General features: G+C 39.1%; 1 protein-coding gene across 3 annotated transcripts in view; it reads left to right on the top strand.

The window, feature by feature from the left end:
* The window catches only part of uggt1 (UDP-glucose glycoprotein glucosyltransferase 1), a 138,735-nt gene that overhangs the window by 95,351 nt on the left and 20,417 nt on the right, over window positions 1–22,967 (top strand). For all 3 annotated transcript variants that reach the window (XM_072572900.1, XM_072572901.1, XM_072572899.1), the window contains 8 exons: window positions 531–689; window positions 3,522–3,607; window positions 5,008–5,092; window positions 6,523–6,608; window positions 8,375–8,479; window positions 10,656–10,740; window positions 11,581–11,763; window positions 17,928–18,088. In XM_072572900.1, coding sequence (XP_072429001.1) covers window positions 531–689; window positions 3,522–3,607; window positions 5,008–5,092; window positions 6,523–6,608; window positions 8,375–8,479; window positions 10,656–10,740; window positions 11,581–11,763; window positions 17,928–18,088 — 950 coding nt within the window. The remainder of the gene's footprint in view (window positions 1–530; window positions 690–3,521; window positions 3,608–5,007; window positions 5,093–6,522; window positions 6,609–8,374; window positions 8,480–10,655; window positions 10,741–11,580; window positions 11,764–17,927; window positions 18,089–22,967) is intronic.

Genomic DNA, 22,967 nt, shown 5'->3' with positions numbered 1-22,967 from the left:
AGTAAATAAGGTTTTAAACAGGAGTCATACAAGACTCAGCAGTAATTCTGTTTGTTGCTCCATTGACGCTGTCAAATGTATTGAATCTCTCCAGCATTCTGTATTTGTTTCAAATTTCTATCTGCATTTTGTTTTTATTTTACTAGCCGGTATTTTGGCAACCAGAGGTGTAAAGATTTAAGAAAATTGTCACTAAAAAGCAGAGAGAGTATTTATTCCAATTAGTGAACTGCTATGATCTGGAAAGCACTCCAGCATAGGTTGTGAAAGATTGAATAATAACTCTCCATAGGAATTGTATATGCACTTGGAAAAGATATGTTTCAGGGCTGTGGGGGAAGAGCAGAGGAATTGAATTTTAATCATAGAGTTTCTTCAAAGAGCTAATGCAAGCACAATGAACCAAATGGTCAAATTCTGTGACATGAGGTTCTTTAATTCAAAGTTTAAATAGCTGTTAAGATATTTAAATGGTTCCTGAAACAGAATTTAAAGCATACAAATCTCTTGTCCTGATCCTGCATTTTCAGATTGATGGCGGTGTAGCGGCAGAGTATGAATTGGAGTACCTTTTGTTAGAAGGACATTGTTATGATGTTTCAACAGGACAACCCCCCAGAGGTCTCCAATTTACCCTGGGCACCAATGCAAACCAGGAAATCGTAGACACAATTGTAATGGCAAACCTGGTAGGTACACACAGCTCTTTGCAAGCACAAATCTTGACCAAAGTTTTTGAAATACAAATCTCTGTTTATCTACTTATGAGTGCTGTGGAGATTTGTGGATTTTCCAGCTCTTCCATTAAAGCATCTACATTTTCCTTGGTTAAATTTATTTTTCTTCTTTCTATGAATTATATATCCTCTTCACCTTCCACATCACCCCAAAAAGTTCAACCAAACTTGTGCAATGAATCAATTTCTCTGGGATGCGGGTGCCAAAAGATTTTTTTTTAACCAAAGTTATTCATATTTTTATTTTAATTGAAGGAATATGACATACAAAAGAGCAAGAATAGACAATTTCGTACCCTGACTCTGGCCTCTTGATTTTACTCTGCCTTCCTGCCTGCTCCTGAAAACTGTTGAAATCCTTATTGATTGTAAGACCTAATTCATCTTTGAACATATTCAATGACTCAATCTCCACTGCAGTGGAAGAAAATACTAAAATGTATTGACTCTGATAGGAGACATTTCTCTTAATTTCTGTCTTGCAAGACTTTTTTTTAAAACTGGGCCCCTTGTTCTAGACTTCACCGCCAGTGGGAAATACCTTCTCAGCATCTACATCAAGCCTCCTTAGAATCTTGCATATTTCAGTGATGTCATTCATTCACCTAAATCTCAAATGTGTATCATCCAACCTTCTTAGCTGTTTGTTTTCAAGAAGTTAGATGTACCATTTTTTTCTTACTCCGGCCTTATTTACTGATGCACTTTGTGATTTCCGGTCACACACTGATTATCATTATCTACAAAATTACGCTGTATCCTGACCTGGTCCTTTTTTACATTTCCAAATGTCCCCTCATAAGAACCACCCCATTACCACTATTTGGATTAAAGCCCCACCACAGCTCAAACTGTGATTGGCCAGAACTCTTGTCCCAGTGTGGTACAGTTCTCTGTTTTTGTATGAGTGGTAATGCATAAATGGAAACCACTTTCTCTTTAAGCCATGGACTTTTTTTTGTCTCATTTAACTGATACCAATTTCCTCATGGCTCAGTAATTTACGGATTATTAACTTTGTAGTTCTGTCTTTTATTTTACTCCTCAGTTCATTTATTTTTAGCTGATCCTTATTCCTAGTCCTGCCTTTGTCATTATTACCCATGTGGATCATGACAGCAGTATCTTTCCAACTGAAAATTCCCACCAGCCTCAAGAAGTCCTTAGCTCTGACATGGACTGCCAACACAGGCTTTGGGGTTCTCACTCTTCTGCTAAACCACTACATTGACTCTTTTGAATGACCCATTACACCATTGTGTCATAGTCAGTTTGTTTATTCTTTCTTGGTCTTTGCTCTCATCTCCAAAAGCTACAATAACATCAAATCTGATGGTCAGTTTCAAGGGCTGAGGCTTCCCCATTATTACCTTTCTGATGCCCAGCTCAGCCTCACTTACATCTCTGACTGTGGACTAAATCTGATGTACCTGACTGGAAGAATGTGTCTGCCTTTTGCAGTAAATTGTCCCAAGTAACTTTCTACAACCCTGATGCATTACAGTGCCCAAAGTTAAATCTTCAGCTGATAAATGCTGAACGAAAGTTTCTTGAGCTGCAGACACTTCCTGCAGATGTGATTGCTGTGAATCACGTGGGTGTCCTTCAGCTTCCACATGCTACAGCTGCAACACATCACCTGTGGTGCGATCTTGATTGTATGTATTTTAACTAATTAGGTTTCAAGTTAACAATATTACTTTTATTTGCAAGTAAATTAAGTAGTTCAAATAGTTCAACTGCGAACTTAATCCATTACTTATATGTCTTCATATCTGATAAATCTACTGCTCAGTGATTTAATGTCTTTAGATCTGCTTTGACTTATACTGTTATTCCTTCCTGTGAGAATTATCCAGTGATGTTTAATGTTTAATTTTTCAGCTTAGCGTTTAGAGAGAGAAGAAGTATTCATAAAACAATTACTTATCTAATTCTCTTTAGCATCACTGAGTTTTCACAAATCTAGCCAGTGGAATCAGAGCAGCAGATATTTCTGTTTCTTACTTGTGTTACCTGTTCTGGTCTTCCATGCTACTATTGCTCTTTATTCTCCTTGCATACCTTGGTCTGATCTCAGTGATGGTGCTGCAGTGTTTTTTTTTCTGTTGCCCATTGTTTTTGCAGTGTTCTCACTGCTGACTCCACTCCTTTATGCTCCCTGCAGGTCTTATTATGGTCTCAAGCTGTGTGGATTATTGTCTGATCCTGGTAATCAGTTTGCAATATGCTAGTCTGTGACTACATTCACGTTTGGTTCCTTGTGAAATCGCTGTTATTTCTGCAATGCTTCAATCTTGAACCTGTCTGTGCTCCAGCTTTGCTTCCTTTTCTTTCCTGGTGCCTGTATTCACTCCTTTACTGCATACTTTTAGACTCTGCTTGAACCCCACTTTCTTTCAGTATGCATCTATTTCCTCTCTGTGTCAGTACTACATGATGCAGTTGCCCTCAAACCAGGCCAGATATTGTCAGTCCAGTTGGTTTTATTCTCTTCTTGAATCCCAACATCAAGTAAAACTATAGGTGCTATCCATCTGTTCACAAAGACGTCTGAATCCTTAACTTTCTCCGTCTTACCCTTTTTATTTCTCAATATGCTTGGACAGATTGTTTTATTTCTTGTAAGTCAGCTTTTCTCCGTGAAGTTAAAATGCATTGCCACTTCTCGGAAGATTAATTTGCAGAAATTGAAATTGTGTCCTTAACTGAAAGTTTGCAAGTAAATTTGGTAATGTGCCATTAGACCATTAAACTGACTACCTATGTTGCTATTCTGAACAGGGCTATTTCCAGTTAAAAGCCAATCCTGGTGCTTGGGTTCTCAGACTAAGGAAAGGAAGATCAGATGATATCTATAAAATTTACAGGTATACTACAATGACAACATTGACAGTTTGTTAGCAGTATTAATATGAAAACCAAGAAGCTTTTATTTTTCTTTGTTTATGATAACTTTTCACAGCCTGGCTGAACAAAGCATTCAGCATTAATCTCTCTAGCATGTGTTTGATCTTATACAAAATAAACATACATTTTCACAACAGTAAACTAATTTTGAGAGTACACTCCATACTTTTTAAGACCTTTTTTAAAAAAAAAGACTGCTGTGTAATGCAGTTGTCATTTGCAGATTAAAGCCATTGTGCTTACTTTCAAAGCTTTAATCTGTCCTCTGTTCAAAGACACAGTGCACTTGTGTTTTGAAATGTTTACATGATGAATCCAGATTCTGATTTTAATGTATTAAATCCATTTCTATTGATGTCACGTCATCTTGAAGGAATTACTTGTGCAGTTTTTTAAGAGGCTGGAAGAGGGCCAAGTACCTACCTTCTCAGTTTAATTGATATTGACTTTTCATGTTGTCAGTTGAACCCTTATCTCATCAGCATGGAGCATCTTCACTTCTTTGGGATGAGGGCATTGGTGGCTTGGCCAATGTTTATTGCACCCTCTATTTGTCCAGAAGATAGTTAAAAGTCAGTTACTTTGCTGATGGTCTGGAGTCACATGTAGAATAGTCCAGGTAAAAATGGCAGATGGATAAATCGGTTTGGACTTTGGCAGCAACTGACATGGTTGGTACATTAAGCTTGCTTTTTAATCCAGATTTTGTTTGAATTCATATTTTCATCATCAAGGTGGGATTCAAACCCATGCTACCAGAACATCAGCCTGGAGTTCTGGATTACCAGTCCAGTGATGTTATCACTGTGTCACCACCTCTTTTTCACCTTGCTGCACCATGGTTCTTTGGTGATGACCTCTTCCCCCACCTTTTGATACTCAAGTAGTCATTATTCGTGCACAAGTCCTCACCATGTTAGTAGGCTATTTATGGGAGCAGCAAAATTTTTCAATATCACAGTGAATTTCAGGAAAATTGTGGTAGATCATTGGAGGGCAAAAGAACTAAAGCTGTTTCTTCTCCCCCATACCTAACCCATTAGCCAAGTAATGTAACCAATCTTGGATCGGTTTGCATTGCCCAGTGAATGGTACCTGTTTTGTGTGGCTGAAACTTTGTAAATTGCTGAATAAATTTGTTGTCTTGATCTGCTCAATCAGTATCTTCATTCTCCCTGGTAAATTATGTTTAGTTTACCCACTATGAAATTGCATTTAAAACGAAGAGGCCAAATGATGAAGATGTGTTAATTTTTGTGATTGGCTTACTATGGCCCAGTTATTTTATAATGTCTTGTTCTCTTTTCTCTTGTACAATGTTCAATTTGTAAAAATTTACAATTTTCTCTCTATCATTCAGCCATGATGGAACAGACTCCCCAGCCGGTACTGATGAAGTGACTGTAGTTCTTAACAGCTTCAAGAGCAAAATTATTAAAGTGAAGGTATATGTGATGCAGCACTTAATTAAAGAGCAAGAATGATTCTTTGTTCAAGACCAAACTCCACATGAAATCAGTTCTTCATATTTTCATTAAAAAGAAAGAGATACTTACTGTGTATCGACAAATTCATCCCATGTGTTATGTAGCTTGGGAACAAAAGTGCTACCACGGTATTATTGCAGCAGGTATGTTTAGAGCTGGAAAGGAAAAGGATGGATTAAAAATGCAGGCTTAAACTCCTGGAACCGGTTAGTTACTTCATGGGTCGTACTTTAATGCATATTTGCATAAATTTCAGTAAATGTTTTAATGGCTAAACTTCTATTCTTTTTTTAAAAACTGCTTAATCCTTCATTGAGACTAGTCTGTGAGAATCTACTTCTATGGAGCTGATGTGGTTGGTTAAACTATTAGAAACGAAATGTTGGACCTTATAAGAGAGAGATGATGTGACCTGACAATTGACCTCTCTATAAACTGAGGCCATCGATGAATTGTGTCGTTGATATGCCACCAGGGGATCCTCTATCGTACATTAACAAAATTGATGTGTACATTCCTCAACAGAAGAATACTGTATCAAGGTTTATTTAAAGACAACATTGATTTAGAGACTAGAGTCGGCATTTCTCCAAGGGAGGAAACTTACAGTTCCCAGAATTTGAATCTATAGTCACTATGACATTAGAGACTTAACTGAATATCGTGTGTCGTCCGAGCAGTCCGCTTTTAGAAGGAAAGTGATCTTCAAGGTATAAATTATGAACTCAGGACAAGAGAAGGCTCACTACCCCATCAGCCTTATGTATGTTGGTTTTCTAGGCTGCCTCTTACAATTTACAAAGAACTGATTAAATTATTTTAACTTGAAGATAACTGTTTTGGGTTAGATGACCAATTTCTTTGTCTTTGACCAACAGTGTATTGCCAACATGATTTATTCACTAACTGTTTTATGTTCAGTATGTAATGTTCCTTCCAAAAAAAAAATGTTCTGGTTGAACTTGGAAAGGGTTTGCAAAAGGAGCATGAACTTAAATTATCATTGTGGTTATTTGGCCTCCAAACCTAGTTGAAACTTTGTTGTCCAAAAAGTCCAGAATTCATGATAAAGATGCAACACTAATCATGTAATATATTTCTTAAATCAGGGCCAATGATTAATTGGTATTCAAGCACTGCTCAGTTAACCGGCCTGCTGCTTCTTGGAATTAAACGCAAACATGGATTTATATAGCATTTTCGACAGCCATTGATTTAAGTTTTTTTTTCAGTTCAGTCATTGTTTAGTGCGGGACTATTTTTTGCAGAAAATTATCTTCCTTTTCTTTTGTAAGGGTCATTAATTGCTCAATACATAGAAATTAACTTCTCCAAAGTATATCAAAGTATGGAGTAGAGAATATTAAGTGTTGTCTACAATTCTGTAGGTTCAAAAGAAACCTGAAAAAATGAGTGAAGAGCTCCTCAGTGATGAAAATTCTGAAAACGAAGGTTTCTGGGAATCCATTAAGAGGTAACTTAAAACCCTTTTGAATCTTGAGATTGTAAATAATGATAACGAACACTATATAAATTGTATGCAATAAATTGACTAATTGGAAATTCAAAAGTGAAGCATGATTGTTTCCATGTTTTCCATGACAAATGAAGGTACACTTACATGAGAATGCAAAAAGACTACATTCAGAGATTAAATACTAAGGGCTGAATCTGATAGGTCCCTGAGTGATGTGGGCTCTAGTGAGAAGTGTGGCAGAATCACATAAGAAGTCCAGTGAGGACTCTTTTAATGGCAGAATCAACTTTCTGTTAATCTTTCTGTTTAATTAAGTTGCAGGCATTGAGATGATTATTCTCACTAGGCAGTGGCAAGTTTTCTACTCAAGGGAGTTCTTGTTCACTAACGACTTTTTGTTAACTACATATTTGCCTCATTAATATATGCCTTCCTATCCTGCCAACTGCTGTGAGCAAACGGGATGTTGAGATCTCTCAACATGGAGATCAGAGCAGGCACCTAGCAACTTCAGCTCACTGCTTACTCAAAGGACTTCAGTGATGGGTAGCAGGCATCAACATACAGGCATGCCTCATCGGCATTCACATCCACAGATGTTGGCATCTGATGTTCCAGCCTCTAAGAAGACCCTTGGACATGTCCAGTCTACTTACAGTATGCATCTGCATTCTAGTGCTGCACCTTTGGTACAATGGCAACATTGTAATACTGTAGTAACAGCCATTTGCTCTCAAGGCAGTGTTATACTTCCGAGTCAGCATGTTGAGTGGTTGGAGGGCAGTTTGTAGCTGGTCGTAGTCCTACCATGTATCTGCTACTTTTGTCCTTCAGATGGTAGATTTTGGGTTTAGGAAATGCTATCCAAGGAGCCTTTGCAAATTTCTGCAATAAACACTGCTGCTACTGAGCATTAGAGAGAGTGAGTGTTCATAGTTGTAGTGCCAGTCAAGCAGGCTGCTTTGATCTGGATGATGATGTCAGGCTTCTTTAGTATTTGTGGAGCAGTACTCATCCAGGCAAGTGGGAATAGGTTTGACCCATTTCTGGTTCAGCATGATGTAAAGAATGCAAGTTTAGGATAGTAAAAAGATTATTCAGTCCAAGAAAAGTAATTTCAGTAATGAGGACAATAAGTTTGAAAGGCTTTTCTCCACAAAATTTTGTTTGGTGAGTTTTTAAAAATTTATTAGTTTACGGAATATTAAAATGTGGAATTGCAATTAGTGTTTATTTCAGGCATTATTGTCAATATCAAACGAAAGAAAAGTGGAGGTAAAACCATTGGGTGCAATGGTAAGCTCTCTCTACTTGGTTCCCATCTCGGAAAAGTTATACCTTTTGCACCTCCAGTGGTTTTCTACATTTGCCTCTCTGACATTTTTATATTTCTTAACCTAATGTCGACATCAGGCATTTCTAAGTCAGTTACAGCATACCTAGGTGGCTGGTAAAGTTTATTTTAGTCCTTTCCCTGTGAATAAACCTGGACCCCAAAGACACCCCCTTGCTATACATGTCTGACATTTTTTCAGTTTAATACACATTACCTGTTGAATTTGGGACAATTTAATGCTGCAGGCCCTAACATTTCTTAGACCCTCAGCACTAATGAACAGAACGGGTGTTCTGTCCTATGCATTTGAGCCCAAATCCCAGATTTGAAGTGTCAGTGCTTTTAATCGTCCATGCCAGACCCATTCCCCAGCCTTAAGTTTTTTTAAAAAAAGTGAAAATAATTACCAATTATCTCTTTTTCACAGAGGATTCACTGGAGGACCAAAACCTGAGGAACTGAAACCGGATAAAGAAGATGTCATTAATATCTTTTCAGTTGCATCTGGTCATCTTTACGAAAGGTTCTTGAGGTCAGTTGACTTTCTCTTCCTGATTCTCTTTTTTTTAATGTTTTCATTTTTGACTTCCTGGAGTTATATCTGTCCTCTGATCGCAGAACAGTGTTCAGACCAATGTCACTAGAAATGTTTTCAAGTGTATGTGAATAAAACATTTACAAATTTAATTTGTGTGGAAATAGGCTTGCAGAAAGGAAAACAAAGTGTGATTAAGGTACAGCTTTGAGAGTTTGGTTTGGTGTAATCCTACAAATTAAATTTTAGAAACTCAGGCTACATTATGTGTCTCATTTTATTAAGGACTGACTAGTTTGTATTCAAAGGAAAACACTGAGGCCTCCCTTGATGAAATGTCCAATGCACAACATGATATTAACCCATAGGGATCAGTAAATTTTCAGGTTTGATTCATTTTATTGTCACGTGCGCCGAAATACAGTGAAAAGCTTTGTTTACGAGCAGTGGAGGCAGATCATAGTAAGCGGAGATGTACAGATCAGAGGTTATAAAAAGTCTTAGAGGCATACAGATTATATTGCAAAGGGTGTGCGCTAGGCGAGATCAACATTAGCAACATCAGCGTTATCTGAGTCTAGAGAGTCCACTTGTCAGTTTAATAACAGCTGGGAAGAAGCTGTTCCTGAATCGTCTGATGAGCGTGTTCAGGCTTCTGTATCATCTGCCTGATGAAAGAGGCTGTAGGAGAGCATTACCAGGGTGCAATAGGCCTTTGATGATGTTGGTAGCCTTTCCACTGTAGCGAGCCTTGTAAATGGAGTTCATGGATTGAAGGTTGGCTTCTGTGATGGACTGGGCTGTGCACACCACCTTCTCTAGTTTCTTACAGTCCTGGACAGAGCAGTTGCCATACCAGGCCATTATGCATCTTGACAGTCTACTTTCAATGGTGCATTTGTAGAAGTTGGTGAGGACCCTTATGGATAGGCCAAATTTCCTGAGCCACCTGAGGAAGAAGAGGCACTGTTGTGCCACCTTGACCGCCACATCTATGTGGGGAATCCAGAACAAGTTATCGTCACTCCGAGGAATTTGATGCTCTCCACCCTCTCAATCTCAGCTCTGTTGATGTAGATCAGGGCTTCCGTTCTTTCTGGAGTCAATGATCAGTTCTTTAGTTTTACCGATGTTGAGAGAGAGGTTCTCATTTCACCACATCACCAAGCCCTCCATTTCCCTTCTGTATTTTGATTCATCATTGTTGGATATCTGTCTTACTAGGGTGGTGTCGTCAGTGAACTTGTTCAAGTTTCGATACCTGATCTGAGTTACATTCCCTGATTGTAGTCTCGATATGGTGCAGGTACCATAATTTGCTTCTGATAAGAGTCCTGATACAGATCACTATGTGTCACCATTGCTTGAAAGTGTGGATGCTTGAAAATTGGACATAGTTTTACTTACTGTCAAGAAACCTTCTGATGCTTACATTTATGCACTAACCTCGTGTCTGAAGAGTAGACTTTTTGATGAGTAGCTATGTTAGAGAGAAGAGGTTGAATGAAGCTATCCTTGCTTTCTTGGCTCAATTCTAATTCCAGTGTAACAATGCACCTTGAGTTTGAGATATGTTTGAGGCTCACATTTCATTGCCAATATCTTAGGTGAGGGAATTGAGACATGTTGAGCACCTACAAAACTTGATTTCACTCCACTGAGGTGTTATGAGAGCCACATGCCTGAACTCTACTACATACAAGCCTGTGCTGCTGGAAAAGTGTATTTTGAAATTTGATTAGGGATTACATCAATATGGTAGTTTGGCTGTTGATTAAGTCAAACAGTTAGTTATTGCAACTTAAAGATTCTGAGAAAAAGGGTGAATAATTCCTGAATTTGTCAATATACTCTAATAAGGCATTCTGGTGCACAGACATGACCGTATGTGGATATATTGATTTAAATGTTATAAATTTAAAATGTCAAAATGTCGGGAAGGAAGGGAATAGCAGTTTTGTCAATATGTTTCATCAGTATAATTTTGGAGTTAGAGATTTGACACATGCACCTCACATATCCATATTTAAAGTCTGATATATGTTTTCTACTTTGGCTTCATTTTGAACTATTGGATAGCGGTGTGTGCTATATTTGACACTTGTATATTTGGTAGGCAGTTCCTTCTTAGCTATATATGATAAACTCCCTTGTCTTCCCTTTTGTTCTGCAGAATAATGATGCTGTCAGTGCTGAAACATACTGAAACACCAGTGAAATTCTGGTTCCTTAAGAACTACCTCTCACCCACATTCAAGGTTTGTAGAGAAAAAAAATCATCAAATTGTAGTATGCTTAGAAAAGGGAAGATTTTATAATCCATTTGAGTATGTATGTGAGAACAGAGTAGTCAAGGTTTATTTTTCTTCCTACGCACACTTTAAATAGTAGAATTCTGTTTGTCACTCGTTGACATTAAGAGTTTGCACCAAATTTTGGATACTTTGTTCTAAAATGTAAAATTAAACTAATTTCTGGGTGCAAATTGTGTATATTAGGATTTTGTTAAGAGTATCTTCTATTCTATCTGGCTTTTCCATTGTTATTATATCTGTAAGAACACTCCTTTGCCTCTCCTGGTGGATTATGGTACTCTGTTTCACCAGTTGTACTAATGTTCACCACCAGTATTCTTCATAGAAGCTCATGTTTTGATGCTAAATTAAGATTTTTATTCTGTTCTCAAGTGCTTAGCAATGATACTTCCTTTTATGGCGAGATTTCCTTCTCCATCTTGAATATCCTTTTGTTTGAGCAACAATGTCAATTGGCCAAGAGGTATTCAAAAAGCATGATATTATTGCTTTTGATTTTGCAATATTTCTTAACAGTTTAGTATTGTACAATTTCCCTCCCTTAATGCATCCCAGTACAACAAATTCTAAGTCTGGTCAGATTTTAAATCCAAACTACAGGCTGAATTTTAAACAAACTGCCCACACGCCTCAACATGAAGAATTTGCAAAGATCATTTCACTTTCTGTGGAGCTTATTAAATTATCTTGTATCGAAACTGATGTATTTCTGTCTAATTAATTAATAGCACAATTTGTAGCATTTCCTGAGAGCCACTGATGTACATTTCTGTGTTCCGGTAGGAATTTATCCCACACATGGCGAAGAAGTATGGTTTTCAGTATGAATTAGTGCAGTACAAATGGCCCAGGTGGCTCCATCAACAGACTGAAAAGCAAAGAATTATCTGGGGCTACAAGATCCTTTTCCTGGATGTACTTTTCCCACTGGCTGTTGACAAGATCCTATTTGTTGATGCTGATCAGGTAAATATTTCAATATATACTTTCTCAAATTACAGGTATTCAATGTAACATGATGACAGCTGTCTAGACTCTGAAGTTTCTAAGTCAGAATAGTGATTATCATTGGACTGTTCACTTCTGGCCAATGGACTCATCACAGTTTTAAAAACATTTGAGATCCTGCCATCTGTTCCTCTCCATGCATTTTCTAGCAGTGATGAAGTATTAACATGAACAATTCCCTTCAGGTCCTATAAAACAAGTGTACTTACTGCATTGGCAGTTTGTGTATGCATTAGATGTCCTGCTACAATAAAATCTGGGTCATAAATTGCTTTCCATTTGGAAGAAAAAATGACAAGTCAGTAGGGATAAGGTTTGCATTTCTTTTTGCTGAATGTGATGGTGTGAAGATTTTACTGAAGATTTCTGCACTTCCAATCAAAATAGTAGCATTAAAGACATTTAAATAGCTTTATGAAAGAGCCTAAGGAAGAGCTATCACTTGTGCTTCCCTCCGATATGTGTCAAATGTGCCCTAGACATTGAAAAAGCAGTAGCATTGAACAGATTGTTTTTCCTTCTCCTCTCTCTGCCAGGTTTTTCACCTTCCTCCACAGTTGCACAGGAACCATGCAATTTCTGGTATCAACTATAAACTTTTCTGTTATAATGTGTGGGTCTGGATGTTTATTGCAGGCAGCCTCCTTAATCATTCATTTCAAAGAGGATTGCAGTGTTGACCACAACTGGGTTTCCAACACAGATGACTGGATTGTGATCAGAGGCAAGGATGTGGAGTGCTAACTGCCATTTTACCCAGAGGTGTTGAGTCCAGTTAGGTGCCCCAACTAAAGTCAGCTAACTCATGACAGCCTGGGCACCAAAATATGAATATTTCCTAATCTGTAGCTTAACCAAAGCTGCCACCAGTTGCCTGTTGCTAATTTGCCTTTAACAAAAGAAAATGCAGGCCAATTCTGCGGACAAATTGAGTCATCTATCGATTTCTGCCCTTTTTGTGTCTAGTTCTTTTTTAATTACATGAATGTAAAGCTTAATCAAAAAGCTTTCATTCTATTTAGGAATAATTAGTCTTAGGTTTTGTCCAAATTTCTTTACATTGGTAACCATTTTAATGCAATCCATTACAATGCAGAGCTTGGTGCTTAAGCCTTCCATTAAAATTACTTGCACATTGGTGCATGCAGTTAGTTAAAACCTGTGCAAATTTTCATTTGGAGAGGTAGCTACAGTAGGCAGATACAGTAGCTGGGAGAAAGTGAGGACTGCAGACGCTGGAGATTAGAGTCAAAAATGTGGTGCTGAAAAAACACAGCCAGTCAAGCAGTATCCAAGGAGCAGGAGAGTTGATGTTGCGAGCATAAGCTCTTCTTTAGGAAGATGAAGAGCTTATGCTCAAACGTCGACTCTCCTGCTTCTCCGATGCTGCCTGATCAATTGTGCTTCTCCAGGTACAGTAGCTGAAACAGTCTGCCTGAAGAGAAGTAGATCTGTGGGTTTTGACGTTTTGTTCCTGAAATATTGCCAAAAGGAGACAAGCAGTCAATACTTTTGCCTTTCACTCATCCAGATTGGGACAAAAAAAGTAGAAGTGGGGCACTAATTTGTAAGGCAAGAGAAGAGAATGCTGATTGGTGGGCCATTTTTGGTGTGCAGACAAATTGAGCATTTATCCAGTATTACATGGATAAATGTGAAGTTATATAGGTCAAAGTTTGTGAGAAGATTTGTAGCTCGGGTGCTTGTTGTTGTGGTTCTGTTCGCCGAGCTGGGAATTTGTGTTGCAGACGTTTCGTCCCCTGTCTAGGTGACATCCTCAGTGCTTGGGAGCGTCCTGTGAAGCGCTTCTCATTGATCTTTCCTCCGGCATTTGTAGTGGTTTGAATCTGCCCCTTCCGGTTGTCAGTTCCAGCTGTCCGTATATTGGGTCCAGGTCGATGTGCTTATTGATTAAATTAGATTAGATTAGATTACTTACAGCGTGGAAACAGGCCCTTCGGCCCAACAAGTCCACACCGATCCGCCGAAGCGCACCCACCCACTCCCATTCCCCTACATTTACCCTGCACCTAACACTATGGGCAATTTAGCATGGCCAATTCACCTAACCTGCACATTTTTGGACTGTGGGAGGAAACCAGAGCACCCGGAGGAAACCCACGCAGACACGGGGAGAATGTGCAAACTCCACACAGTCAGTTGCCTGGGGCGGGAATTGAACCCGAATATCTGGCGCTGTGAGGCAGCAGTGCTAACCACTGTGCCACCGCTCCGCCCACTGTGGATGAATCTGTGGATGAGTGCCATGCCTCTAGGAATTCCCTGGCTGTTCTCTGTTTGACTTGTCCTATAAAAGTAGTGTTGTCCCAGTCGAATTCATGCTGCATGTCATCTGCGTGTGTGGCTACTAAGGATCGCTGGTCGTGTTGTTTTGTGTCGTTCACGGACAGCTGGAACTGACAACCAGAAGAGGCAGATTCAAACCACTACAAATGCTGGAGGAAAGATCACAGAAGCTTCACAGGAGGCTCCCAAGCACTGAGGATGTTACCTAGAGAGGGGACGAAACGTCTGCAAAACAAATTCCTAGCTCGGCGAACAGAACCACACATCCTATAGTTTGATGTGAAAAACAAAAATGATGATTTAATGGAAAATGGGGATATAACATATGATATAGTATAGCACAAGAACAGGCCCTTCAGCTCACCAAGCCTACACTGATTCTTAATCCTTATTTAGAACCACTACCTATTGCCCATGGACAGAGTAGATGTTGGGAAGATGTTTTCATTGGTAGGACAGACTAGGACCCGAGGATATAGCCTTAGAGTAAAGGGAAGACCTTTTAGAACAGAGATAAGGAGAAACTTCTTCAACCAGAGAATGGTGAATTCATTGGCATGGAAGGCTGTGGAGGCCAGCTTATTGAGTATATTTAAGACTGAGATTGATATGTTCCTTAGGATCAAGGAGATTCAGGGTTATGGGAGAATGTGTTTGAGAAACGTACCAGCCATGATTGAATAGCTCAACAGACTCAATGAGCTGAATGGCCTAATTTCTACTCCTATGTCTTATGGTCTTGTATGCAATTTCTAACCCTGTATTTGCCTTCTGCTTGTGTGTCTATCAAGCTACGTCTTAAATGTTGCTCACGTGCCTGCTACCTCTAGCAGTGTGTTCCAGGCACCAATCACCCTGTGTGTGAAACATTTTCTCTGCTTTTCTCCCCTAAACTTCCCCCTATCAATTTGAACTTCTGTCCTCTTGCAATTGACCTTTCCACCCTGGGTTAAAGCCTCTGGTTATCCACCCTCTTTATGCCTCTCATAACGTTGTAGACATCTGCAACATTAGAGGCCCCTCAATCTCTGTGAGACCAATCTAAGTTTATCCAACCTCGCCTCATAACCAAAACCCTCCAGATCAGGCATCATTCTGGTAAGCCTCCTCTACACCCTCTCCAAAGCATCCACATCCTTCTGGTAGTGTAGCAATCAGAACAGGACGCAATATTCCAAATGTAGCTCAGTTGAAGATTTATACAGCTGTAACATGACTTGCCAACTTTTGTATTCGCTGCCTCGGTCGATGAAGGCAAGTGTGCCATATGCCTTCTTGACCACCTTATCCACCTGTGTTGCCACTTGAAGGGTTCTGTGGACCTGCTCACCCAGATCCCTGTACATGTCAATGATCCTAAGGTTCTGCTATTTATTGTATAATTTACACCTAAATTTGAACTTCCAAAATGCATCACCTCACATTTGCCTGATGTGCAGATACTCATTTGCGATATTTGAATCTGCAGCTACATCCTGTGCTAAACATTTCCTTTGAATTAGAACAACCAAATGAACTTCTTTCCTTGATGCACTAATTGAGAAATCTGTCAATGGATTCAGCTACTATCTACTGAAAGTTTATGTTCACAGATCAATATATTCATTAAGATTTCTATAATTCAACACCCTGTAGTATTGATCTTAATTGGTAACCTAGTGAATAAGGTCCAAGCCATTTGCTCACCATGTAAGCATGATGCGAGAATATGTCAAAAATGTCCTACATGGTAATGGCTATATCATTCACTGTTTATCTCAGAAACTGATAAAAGGACCTATGTAACATGGTCTTGAGTGGTGCATCGTCAACCTCCGATTGCCCTCGAAGGGGAAGATAACTCAAACATTTGAACAACATTTGAAGCCCTCTGTCTCATGGTACAAATTTGCAGTAAACCAATGAGTTGTTCCCACCAACAAGCTTTTGATGTCAAGCCCAAACGCTGTTTTGCCTGCCATACAAATGAGTAACACGATAGGGTCAGTTTGATACTGATTATAAAGATCAAAAATCCCAACATCTGCTAGACTGTGTCAAAACAACAAGTCTTGTTGTCTGTTCACAGCCATTACTTGCAAGTCTCAGAAACATATGCCCACGATAATTCTGCTGTTGAAATGCTCAGATTAAACTAATTTTAAGATGATCAGTCAGGCTCGCAGTGTAATGCACTCTGTCTGCTAGAAGTGTTAACATAACATAACTTTGTTTTGATTAGGCGATAGAAATTCTTACATACAATGGACCTGTTCCATTGAAAAGAAAAAGGGATCACAGAAATTGCTAGCTTCTGCTGTTTTCCCTTGGAAATACCTTATCCAGTCAGACTGTCAACTGCTCCTAATACATATCCACGCCAGCATTGGCTCAAACAGCCAGCCTCATTTTTTCATGTTGCATAAATTGAAGTCCCTGTTTGATTCTTGTGTCTTCATCCTGATCAGTGCAAGGCCAGGAACTTTGATTTGTCTTCTTGCATCAACATTTAAGTTGTGTTTCTGAAAACTGATGTGATTCCTAAACCCTTAAAAATTAACTTGAAATCATGTTTGGAAGTTTTACATGACTGTTTCTTCAATTTATTAGATATTTGCAGATAGATAGTGAAGAAGGCTTTTGGAATGCTTTCCTTTATTGGTCAGTGCATTGAGTATAGTAGTTGGGAGGTCATGTTGCAGCTATACAGGACATTGGTTAGGTCACTTTTGGAATATTATGTGCAATTCTGGTTTCCCTCCTATTGGAAGGATGTTGTGAAACTTGGAAAAGTACAGAAAAGACTTACAAGGATATTGCCAGGGTTGGAGGGTTCGAGCTACAGGGAGAGGCCGAATAGGCTGTGGCTGTTTTTCTTGGAGTGTCGGAGGCTGAGGGGGTGACCTTTATAGACATTTGTAACATCATGAGTGGCTTGGGTAGGGTAAATAGACAAGATCTTTTTCTGGGGTGGCCGAGTCCAGAACTAGAGGGCATAGGTTTAAGGTGAGAGGGAAAAGATTTAAAAGGGACCTAAGGGGCAGATTTTTCATGCAGAGGGTTGTGCGTGTATGGAATGACCTGCCAGAGGAAGTGGTAGAGGCTGGTGCAATTACAGCATTTAAAAGGCATCCGGATGGGTATATGAATAGGAAAGGTAGAGTGATATGAGCTAAATGCTGACAAATGGGCCTACTGTATATATTGGAGAATTTGTTTGACTTTTTTAACGTTAAATTTAAGGGGTCGACTGTTACATGGATACTACTTTTGAGGGGCTGAAATTCATGCCTGTCAAAATTCACACCATAATATTAGCAGAAACCTAATTGATCTCTGAGCGAATTAAAAAAAAAACAGTTCTGAAGACCTGGAGTGGAGAGGGATGACTGGCATACTAGAAAGCCAAAGCTGAGCAAGATGGCTGACATACTGACTCATAAATGTTGATCTGTTATCTGTGAAGACCTAGGATTGACTTTTACATGAGATATATGGAAAACTCCAGATTTTTTTGGTTAAAAATAGGTGGTCCACTTTTACATGAAATTGACTATTACTCGAGTATATAAGGTAGATTGACTTAGGATATCTGGTCGGCATGGACATGTTGGACTGAAGGGTCTGTTCCCATGTTGTACATCTCTGTGACTCTTTTTAACTGTGATATTCAACAGCTTGCCTTAGCTATGTTTTTAGAATCATGAAGTTGATGCAGCTCCAGTCGCAAAGTTCAATCCTGAGTAAATCACCAAGTTGTTAAATATATTGCAACTCCTGCCAAGAATCAGGAAAAGTGTAACGTGTTTGCCTCATCAGTTTTCCTTTTCTTATAGATAGTGCGAGCTGACTTGAAGGAGCTGCGTGACCTGGACCTTGAAGGAGCTCCCTATGGGTACACTCCTTTCTGTGAAAGTCGTAAGGAAATGGATGGATATCGCTTCTGGACATCAGGTTACTGGGCTAATCACCTACAGGGCAGGAAGTACCATATAAGGTATAACTGTAATTATTTATGACACAGCAAGTTGATCACTATGTCTACCTTATCAGTCTTTTTGTAGTCTAAACTAAACTCCTTTGATACCAGTGTGCCACTGGATTCAATTTTACTGTTGTGAAGTGCTTTGACCTACCCTTAGATGTAAAAAGACATTTCTGGTACAAAATCAAATTATTGTGAAATCTCACTCTGCTTTACCTGCCGAGTAATTCACTGTTATTTTCAATGTTTGTTTTAATTTTTCTTTATCTTTACCTGTTTCTGATATGCCAACATTCCTATTGTTTTCTTGGGGTCGGTTTTTGAAAAAATTTGAAAATTGGAATCCTGTGGCTGATGGTTCTTGATGCAACCAAAGTTGTGTTTTGGTAGGGCAGCCACGAGAGGCACAGACTTTGACAGCAACTTGTGACGCTCATTGTAGTGTAGAATCTTGGCACTTGTGGAGTGGCAAACTTTGGTGTCAATGTATTGCAGCCTGTCATTGATCATCAGAGTTGTTGATAACTTATTCTCGAAGTATCGTACTGATAATTCTGACTCAAACCTGCCAAGGATCATTTTTCGCATTTCAATAAATGTAAATTTTCAGAGCATACATGAAGCTGCTAAAGCCACTTAGCTCCTTAATAGCTCATACATCACTGGGAGTGCTGCTTCTGACTGCAGCTGAGGCAAAAAGAAAAGTACCCTTTCTTCAGTTACCAACCTCCTCTCCTTCAAATCTACTATCATCACACTGCTCCTCAAAAAAACAATCTATGACCTTCCACCTCTGTAACTATGCTCCGTCCCCAACTTCCCTTTCCTCACCGAGGTTTTCCCAAATCTGTACTTGTATTGTTCAGGAGAAAGTGAGGACTGTAGGTGTTAGAGAATTGAGTTGAGTGTGTGGCGCTGGAAAAGCACAGTGGTGCAGCAGAATCGACATTTCGGGCATAAGCACTTCATCAGGAGTCGTCTGTATTGTTCAGAGTGGATTAATTCTAACTCCACTCAGGATTCTGCCGCCACCACAAAATCGCACTTACCAGTCTCACAAGTGACATTCTGTGTGACCATGACAAAGATCTTTTTCCCTCTTTACCTGTCTGCAGACATTAACACAGCTGACAATATTTGTGCGGCATGACCACAAATGCTCCCCGTACATAGATCCTTGGCCATCTCCTGTTTCCTACCACCTTTCTGTCCCTTTGCGATATCATTTACAAAGCATTGGTTTCCATATTTATATTGCTGACACCCAGCTCTACTTCTTCACCACCCCTCTTAATCTTTTCACTGTCTCTAAATTATCAAACTATGCTGGATGAGCAAAACTTTCCTTCAGCTTAATATTGAAATGCTGAAGCTATTTTTTCTTGGTCTTTGCCAAAAGCTCTGGTCTCTGTCCACTGACTTCAGCCCTCTCCAGTGATCTGCCCAAGGCTAAACCCAACTCTAATGGTATCACATTTGATCCTTAGTTGAGGATCTGTCGTGGCATCACTAAGACCACTTTTTCCACAGTTTCAAATGGTCCATCTCCACCCTTCCTAAGCTTATCTGCTTTGGGGTCTTCATCTATGATTTTACTACTCCTAAACTTGGTTATTACTTGGAACCCTTGTCTGGTCTCTCATGTTCTACTCCTTGTGAACTTAAAGGTCACCTAAATCTCTACAGCAAATATCCTTATTCCCACTGAATGCCATTTGTTCATCACTTCTCTGATCGTTGATTGGTATTGGGTTCCAATTAAGCAAAGTCTCAATCTTTGTATCTTTGTTTTCAAAGTCCTCCATGATTGTGACCCCCTACCTCTGTATTCTTCACTTGTCCTACAATCCTCTGAAATATCCACGTTTATTCCAAATGTGTGGCCTCTTGAATATCCCTGAGTTCACTCATGTACATTGAGCTGCTCAGGATCTAAATCTCCTTATGTTAAATTTTGTTTGATAAGGCACTTTAAGACGCTTTCCTATGCCAATCATTCAACCTGATTTATTGAGGAGGTCCACAGTTACTTGCTCTGTTCACTTAGTTCCCAAGTTGCTTGTTTCCCTTTGTCATGGCATTATTAGCTCGCATTTCTCATAATTTACCAGGCACAAATTTGTAAACAAGCAATAAGTGGCAGATGCTATTAAATGCTCTAGTATATCAAAATTGACGAGTGCCTACTGCTTCCTAAATAGACTCCACCTGTTCTCTCTACTACAAGTATGCATTTCTGTTTTATGCAAGTTGAAGCTAAAATGCTGCAAAGGACAAGCATGAAGTTTTTCATTCAGTCTGGGCAAGAAAGGCACATAAAGTTGTGTCTTGGAATGGTGACTGTGTGGAATCATTTGATGTGTTTTGTTGTTTTCCTCATTTTGATATTAAATGAAATGGATTATTTTTGTAATCTCTTATTGTTGCAAAGTCTTTTGCTGTTTGGCTAAAGTTGAGGAACAGTGTTTTTAAAATATAACCTGATACCAGGGTGCCCTCCCATCAATGCATCAAGGACATTTACATAAGACTATTCGTATTCTGAGGACATATCAAAGCACTTCACAGCCACATTTGGAGTGTAGTCTGTTTTGTTCTGTAAGCAGATGTGTCAGCTAGAACCCAAAGTTACAGAAAGATTAAATGAGCTAACTGGCAAGTCAATTGACTTTGCTTATGTTGGATGACCTTTTACATTCACCTGAATTGCAACACTTAGCTTCAATTTTAATACCTTATTCAAAAGACAACAGCTCAGACCGTGCACCACTCCTCATTATTGCATTGAAGTGTTGACTTTGATTACTTCAAGTCCTTAGGTGGAAATTGATCCCATAACACAAAATGTGACTTAATTTTCAAAGTACCTTTTACAAAGGGCTGCAGTGCCACCATGTGCCAAAGGGCAGCAATGGTTTTCCCTAACTCAATCTTCTCCTCTCATTTTTCCACAATTTGCAGTCAAATGGATGGTTAGTTACTGGTATGACAAATGAATATAGTTCTGAAAAATTAACAACTACATTTTGCAGGTTTTCTTGTGATAAAGGCTAAGTTTAAAAAATCAGTAGAATTATTTTGATAACTTGTAGTCAAACAAAATAGCATATCCATTGTTTATTTGTAAATACTTCAATGATGATCAGTGAATAGCTTTTCAAAAATAACTGCTCTCAGTGTCTCACTGGTGAAATGCAATGAAATATCTGAATTTGCTGTTCTTGTATGCAATATTCAAACTGGACTTTATATATAAAGTCAAGTCTTATTCAGTTCAGTCTAATTACTCTCTAAGAAACTTATGAATAGTAATTACCCCTAGTTAATGTCGCCATACTGAAAATTATTGTGTTTCATTCCTTCAAGTCTTAATTGTTGGATATTTTAATATCACTCACTGTTTCTGTCGCAGCCCACTTGTGTTTTCTTCTTTAAGTACCTTATCTGACATTGAATTCTCCCACTCCAAGAGCAAGGTTTTTTGGATAACTGGATTTTTTTTGTCCTGCCACCTGAGGAATTGGTGGGGAACACGTGCCCCTGTAGTGATACCCAGGGACCATTAATTGATTGGAGACAACATACCTGTCCCCTCTCAGGCAGAAGATGCTAGCCAATCTAACTGATTTTTCTATCGTCCCAGTAACGCTAGCGGCAATAGTGATCAAGATTGAAACAACAAGCAGCCCCCAGGCTCTAGTTCAGATGAATAAGGGTGTGAATTGACATGCGAAATTACAATGTTGTTACCATTAAGGAAGTGTCATTAAGGGAGAGGTAGGAATGACAAGTCAACGTTCCATGGTATAGGATTTTCAAGCAGAATAGAGAAGGATGTAAAAGAGGAGGTGGTGTTGCAATACTAATCAAGATACTGAGGAGGAATGATCATTTGGAAGCATAGTCAATTGAGGCTTTGTGGGTAGAGGTTAGGAATAAAAAGGGGGCAGTCAAATCACCAGGAGTGTCATATAGACCCACAAACAGTCAGTGGGCAATAGATGAGTAGCTATGTAGTCAGTTCACTAAGGTACCTAAAAACAATAATAGGGTAATTATATTAGGAGATTTCAACTTCTCCCGCGATAATTGGGATAGTCATAGTGTAAAATATTTAGAAAAAGTAGATTTCTTGAAATTTATTTAGGCGAGCTTTTTATATCAACATGCAAGAATCCCAACAAGGGGTGATGTGGTACTGGACCTAGTTCCAGGGAATGAAGCCAGACAGTTGTTCACGGTGGCAATGGGAGAGCATTGTAGTGACCATTGTATGTATTAAGCTTGTTGTGGAAAAGGAAAAAGATGGTCTACAGAAAAAGGTTTGCATTGTTGAAGGCAGATTTTGTCAAAGTAAGGCAGATTCTGGCCAAAGTAGATTTGAAACAGCTATTTCTCGGTAAATCTACAGCAGAACAATGGGGAGGCATTCAAATTTGGCATGAATACAGGCCCAATGTGTTCACTTCATGATGAAATGTAAGAGCACAAGCTCATAAATCTCTCGATGTCTAGGAATATTCAGGACTAGATAAGAAGGAAGGAAGAATTTTTTAACAGGTACAAAGGGAGTAAGTCAACAGAGACCCCAGTGGAGTATAGAAAGTGCAGGAGGGAAATTAAGAGAGCAATTTGGAGAACAAAGAAAGTCATGTAAAAAAACTAAGTTTTGGGACAATCCTGAGAGATTCTCTCAGTACATCAAGTGGAAGAGATTACCTAGGGAAAGAGTAGTACTCTTTAGGGACCAAGAGGCAGTCTGTGTGTGGAGCCAGAGGACAACAACAGGGTGTAAACAAGTATATCTCATCTTTTTTCACTCTGGAGAAGGAGGGCATAGGAGGGTCTGTGAGGTTCTTGAGTAGTTTGACATAGGTAGTGAGGAGGTTTT

The sequence above is a fragment of the Chiloscyllium punctatum genome, chromosome 6 (assembly GCF_047496795.1).
Source record: "Chiloscyllium punctatum isolate Juve2018m chromosome 6, sChiPun1.3, whole genome shotgun sequence".
Classification (NCBI taxonomy): Eukaryota; Metazoa; Chordata; class Chondrichthyes; order Orectolobiformes; family Hemiscylliidae; genus Chiloscyllium; species Chiloscyllium punctatum.
This window is presented reverse-complemented; position numbering and strand designations above follow the sequence as displayed.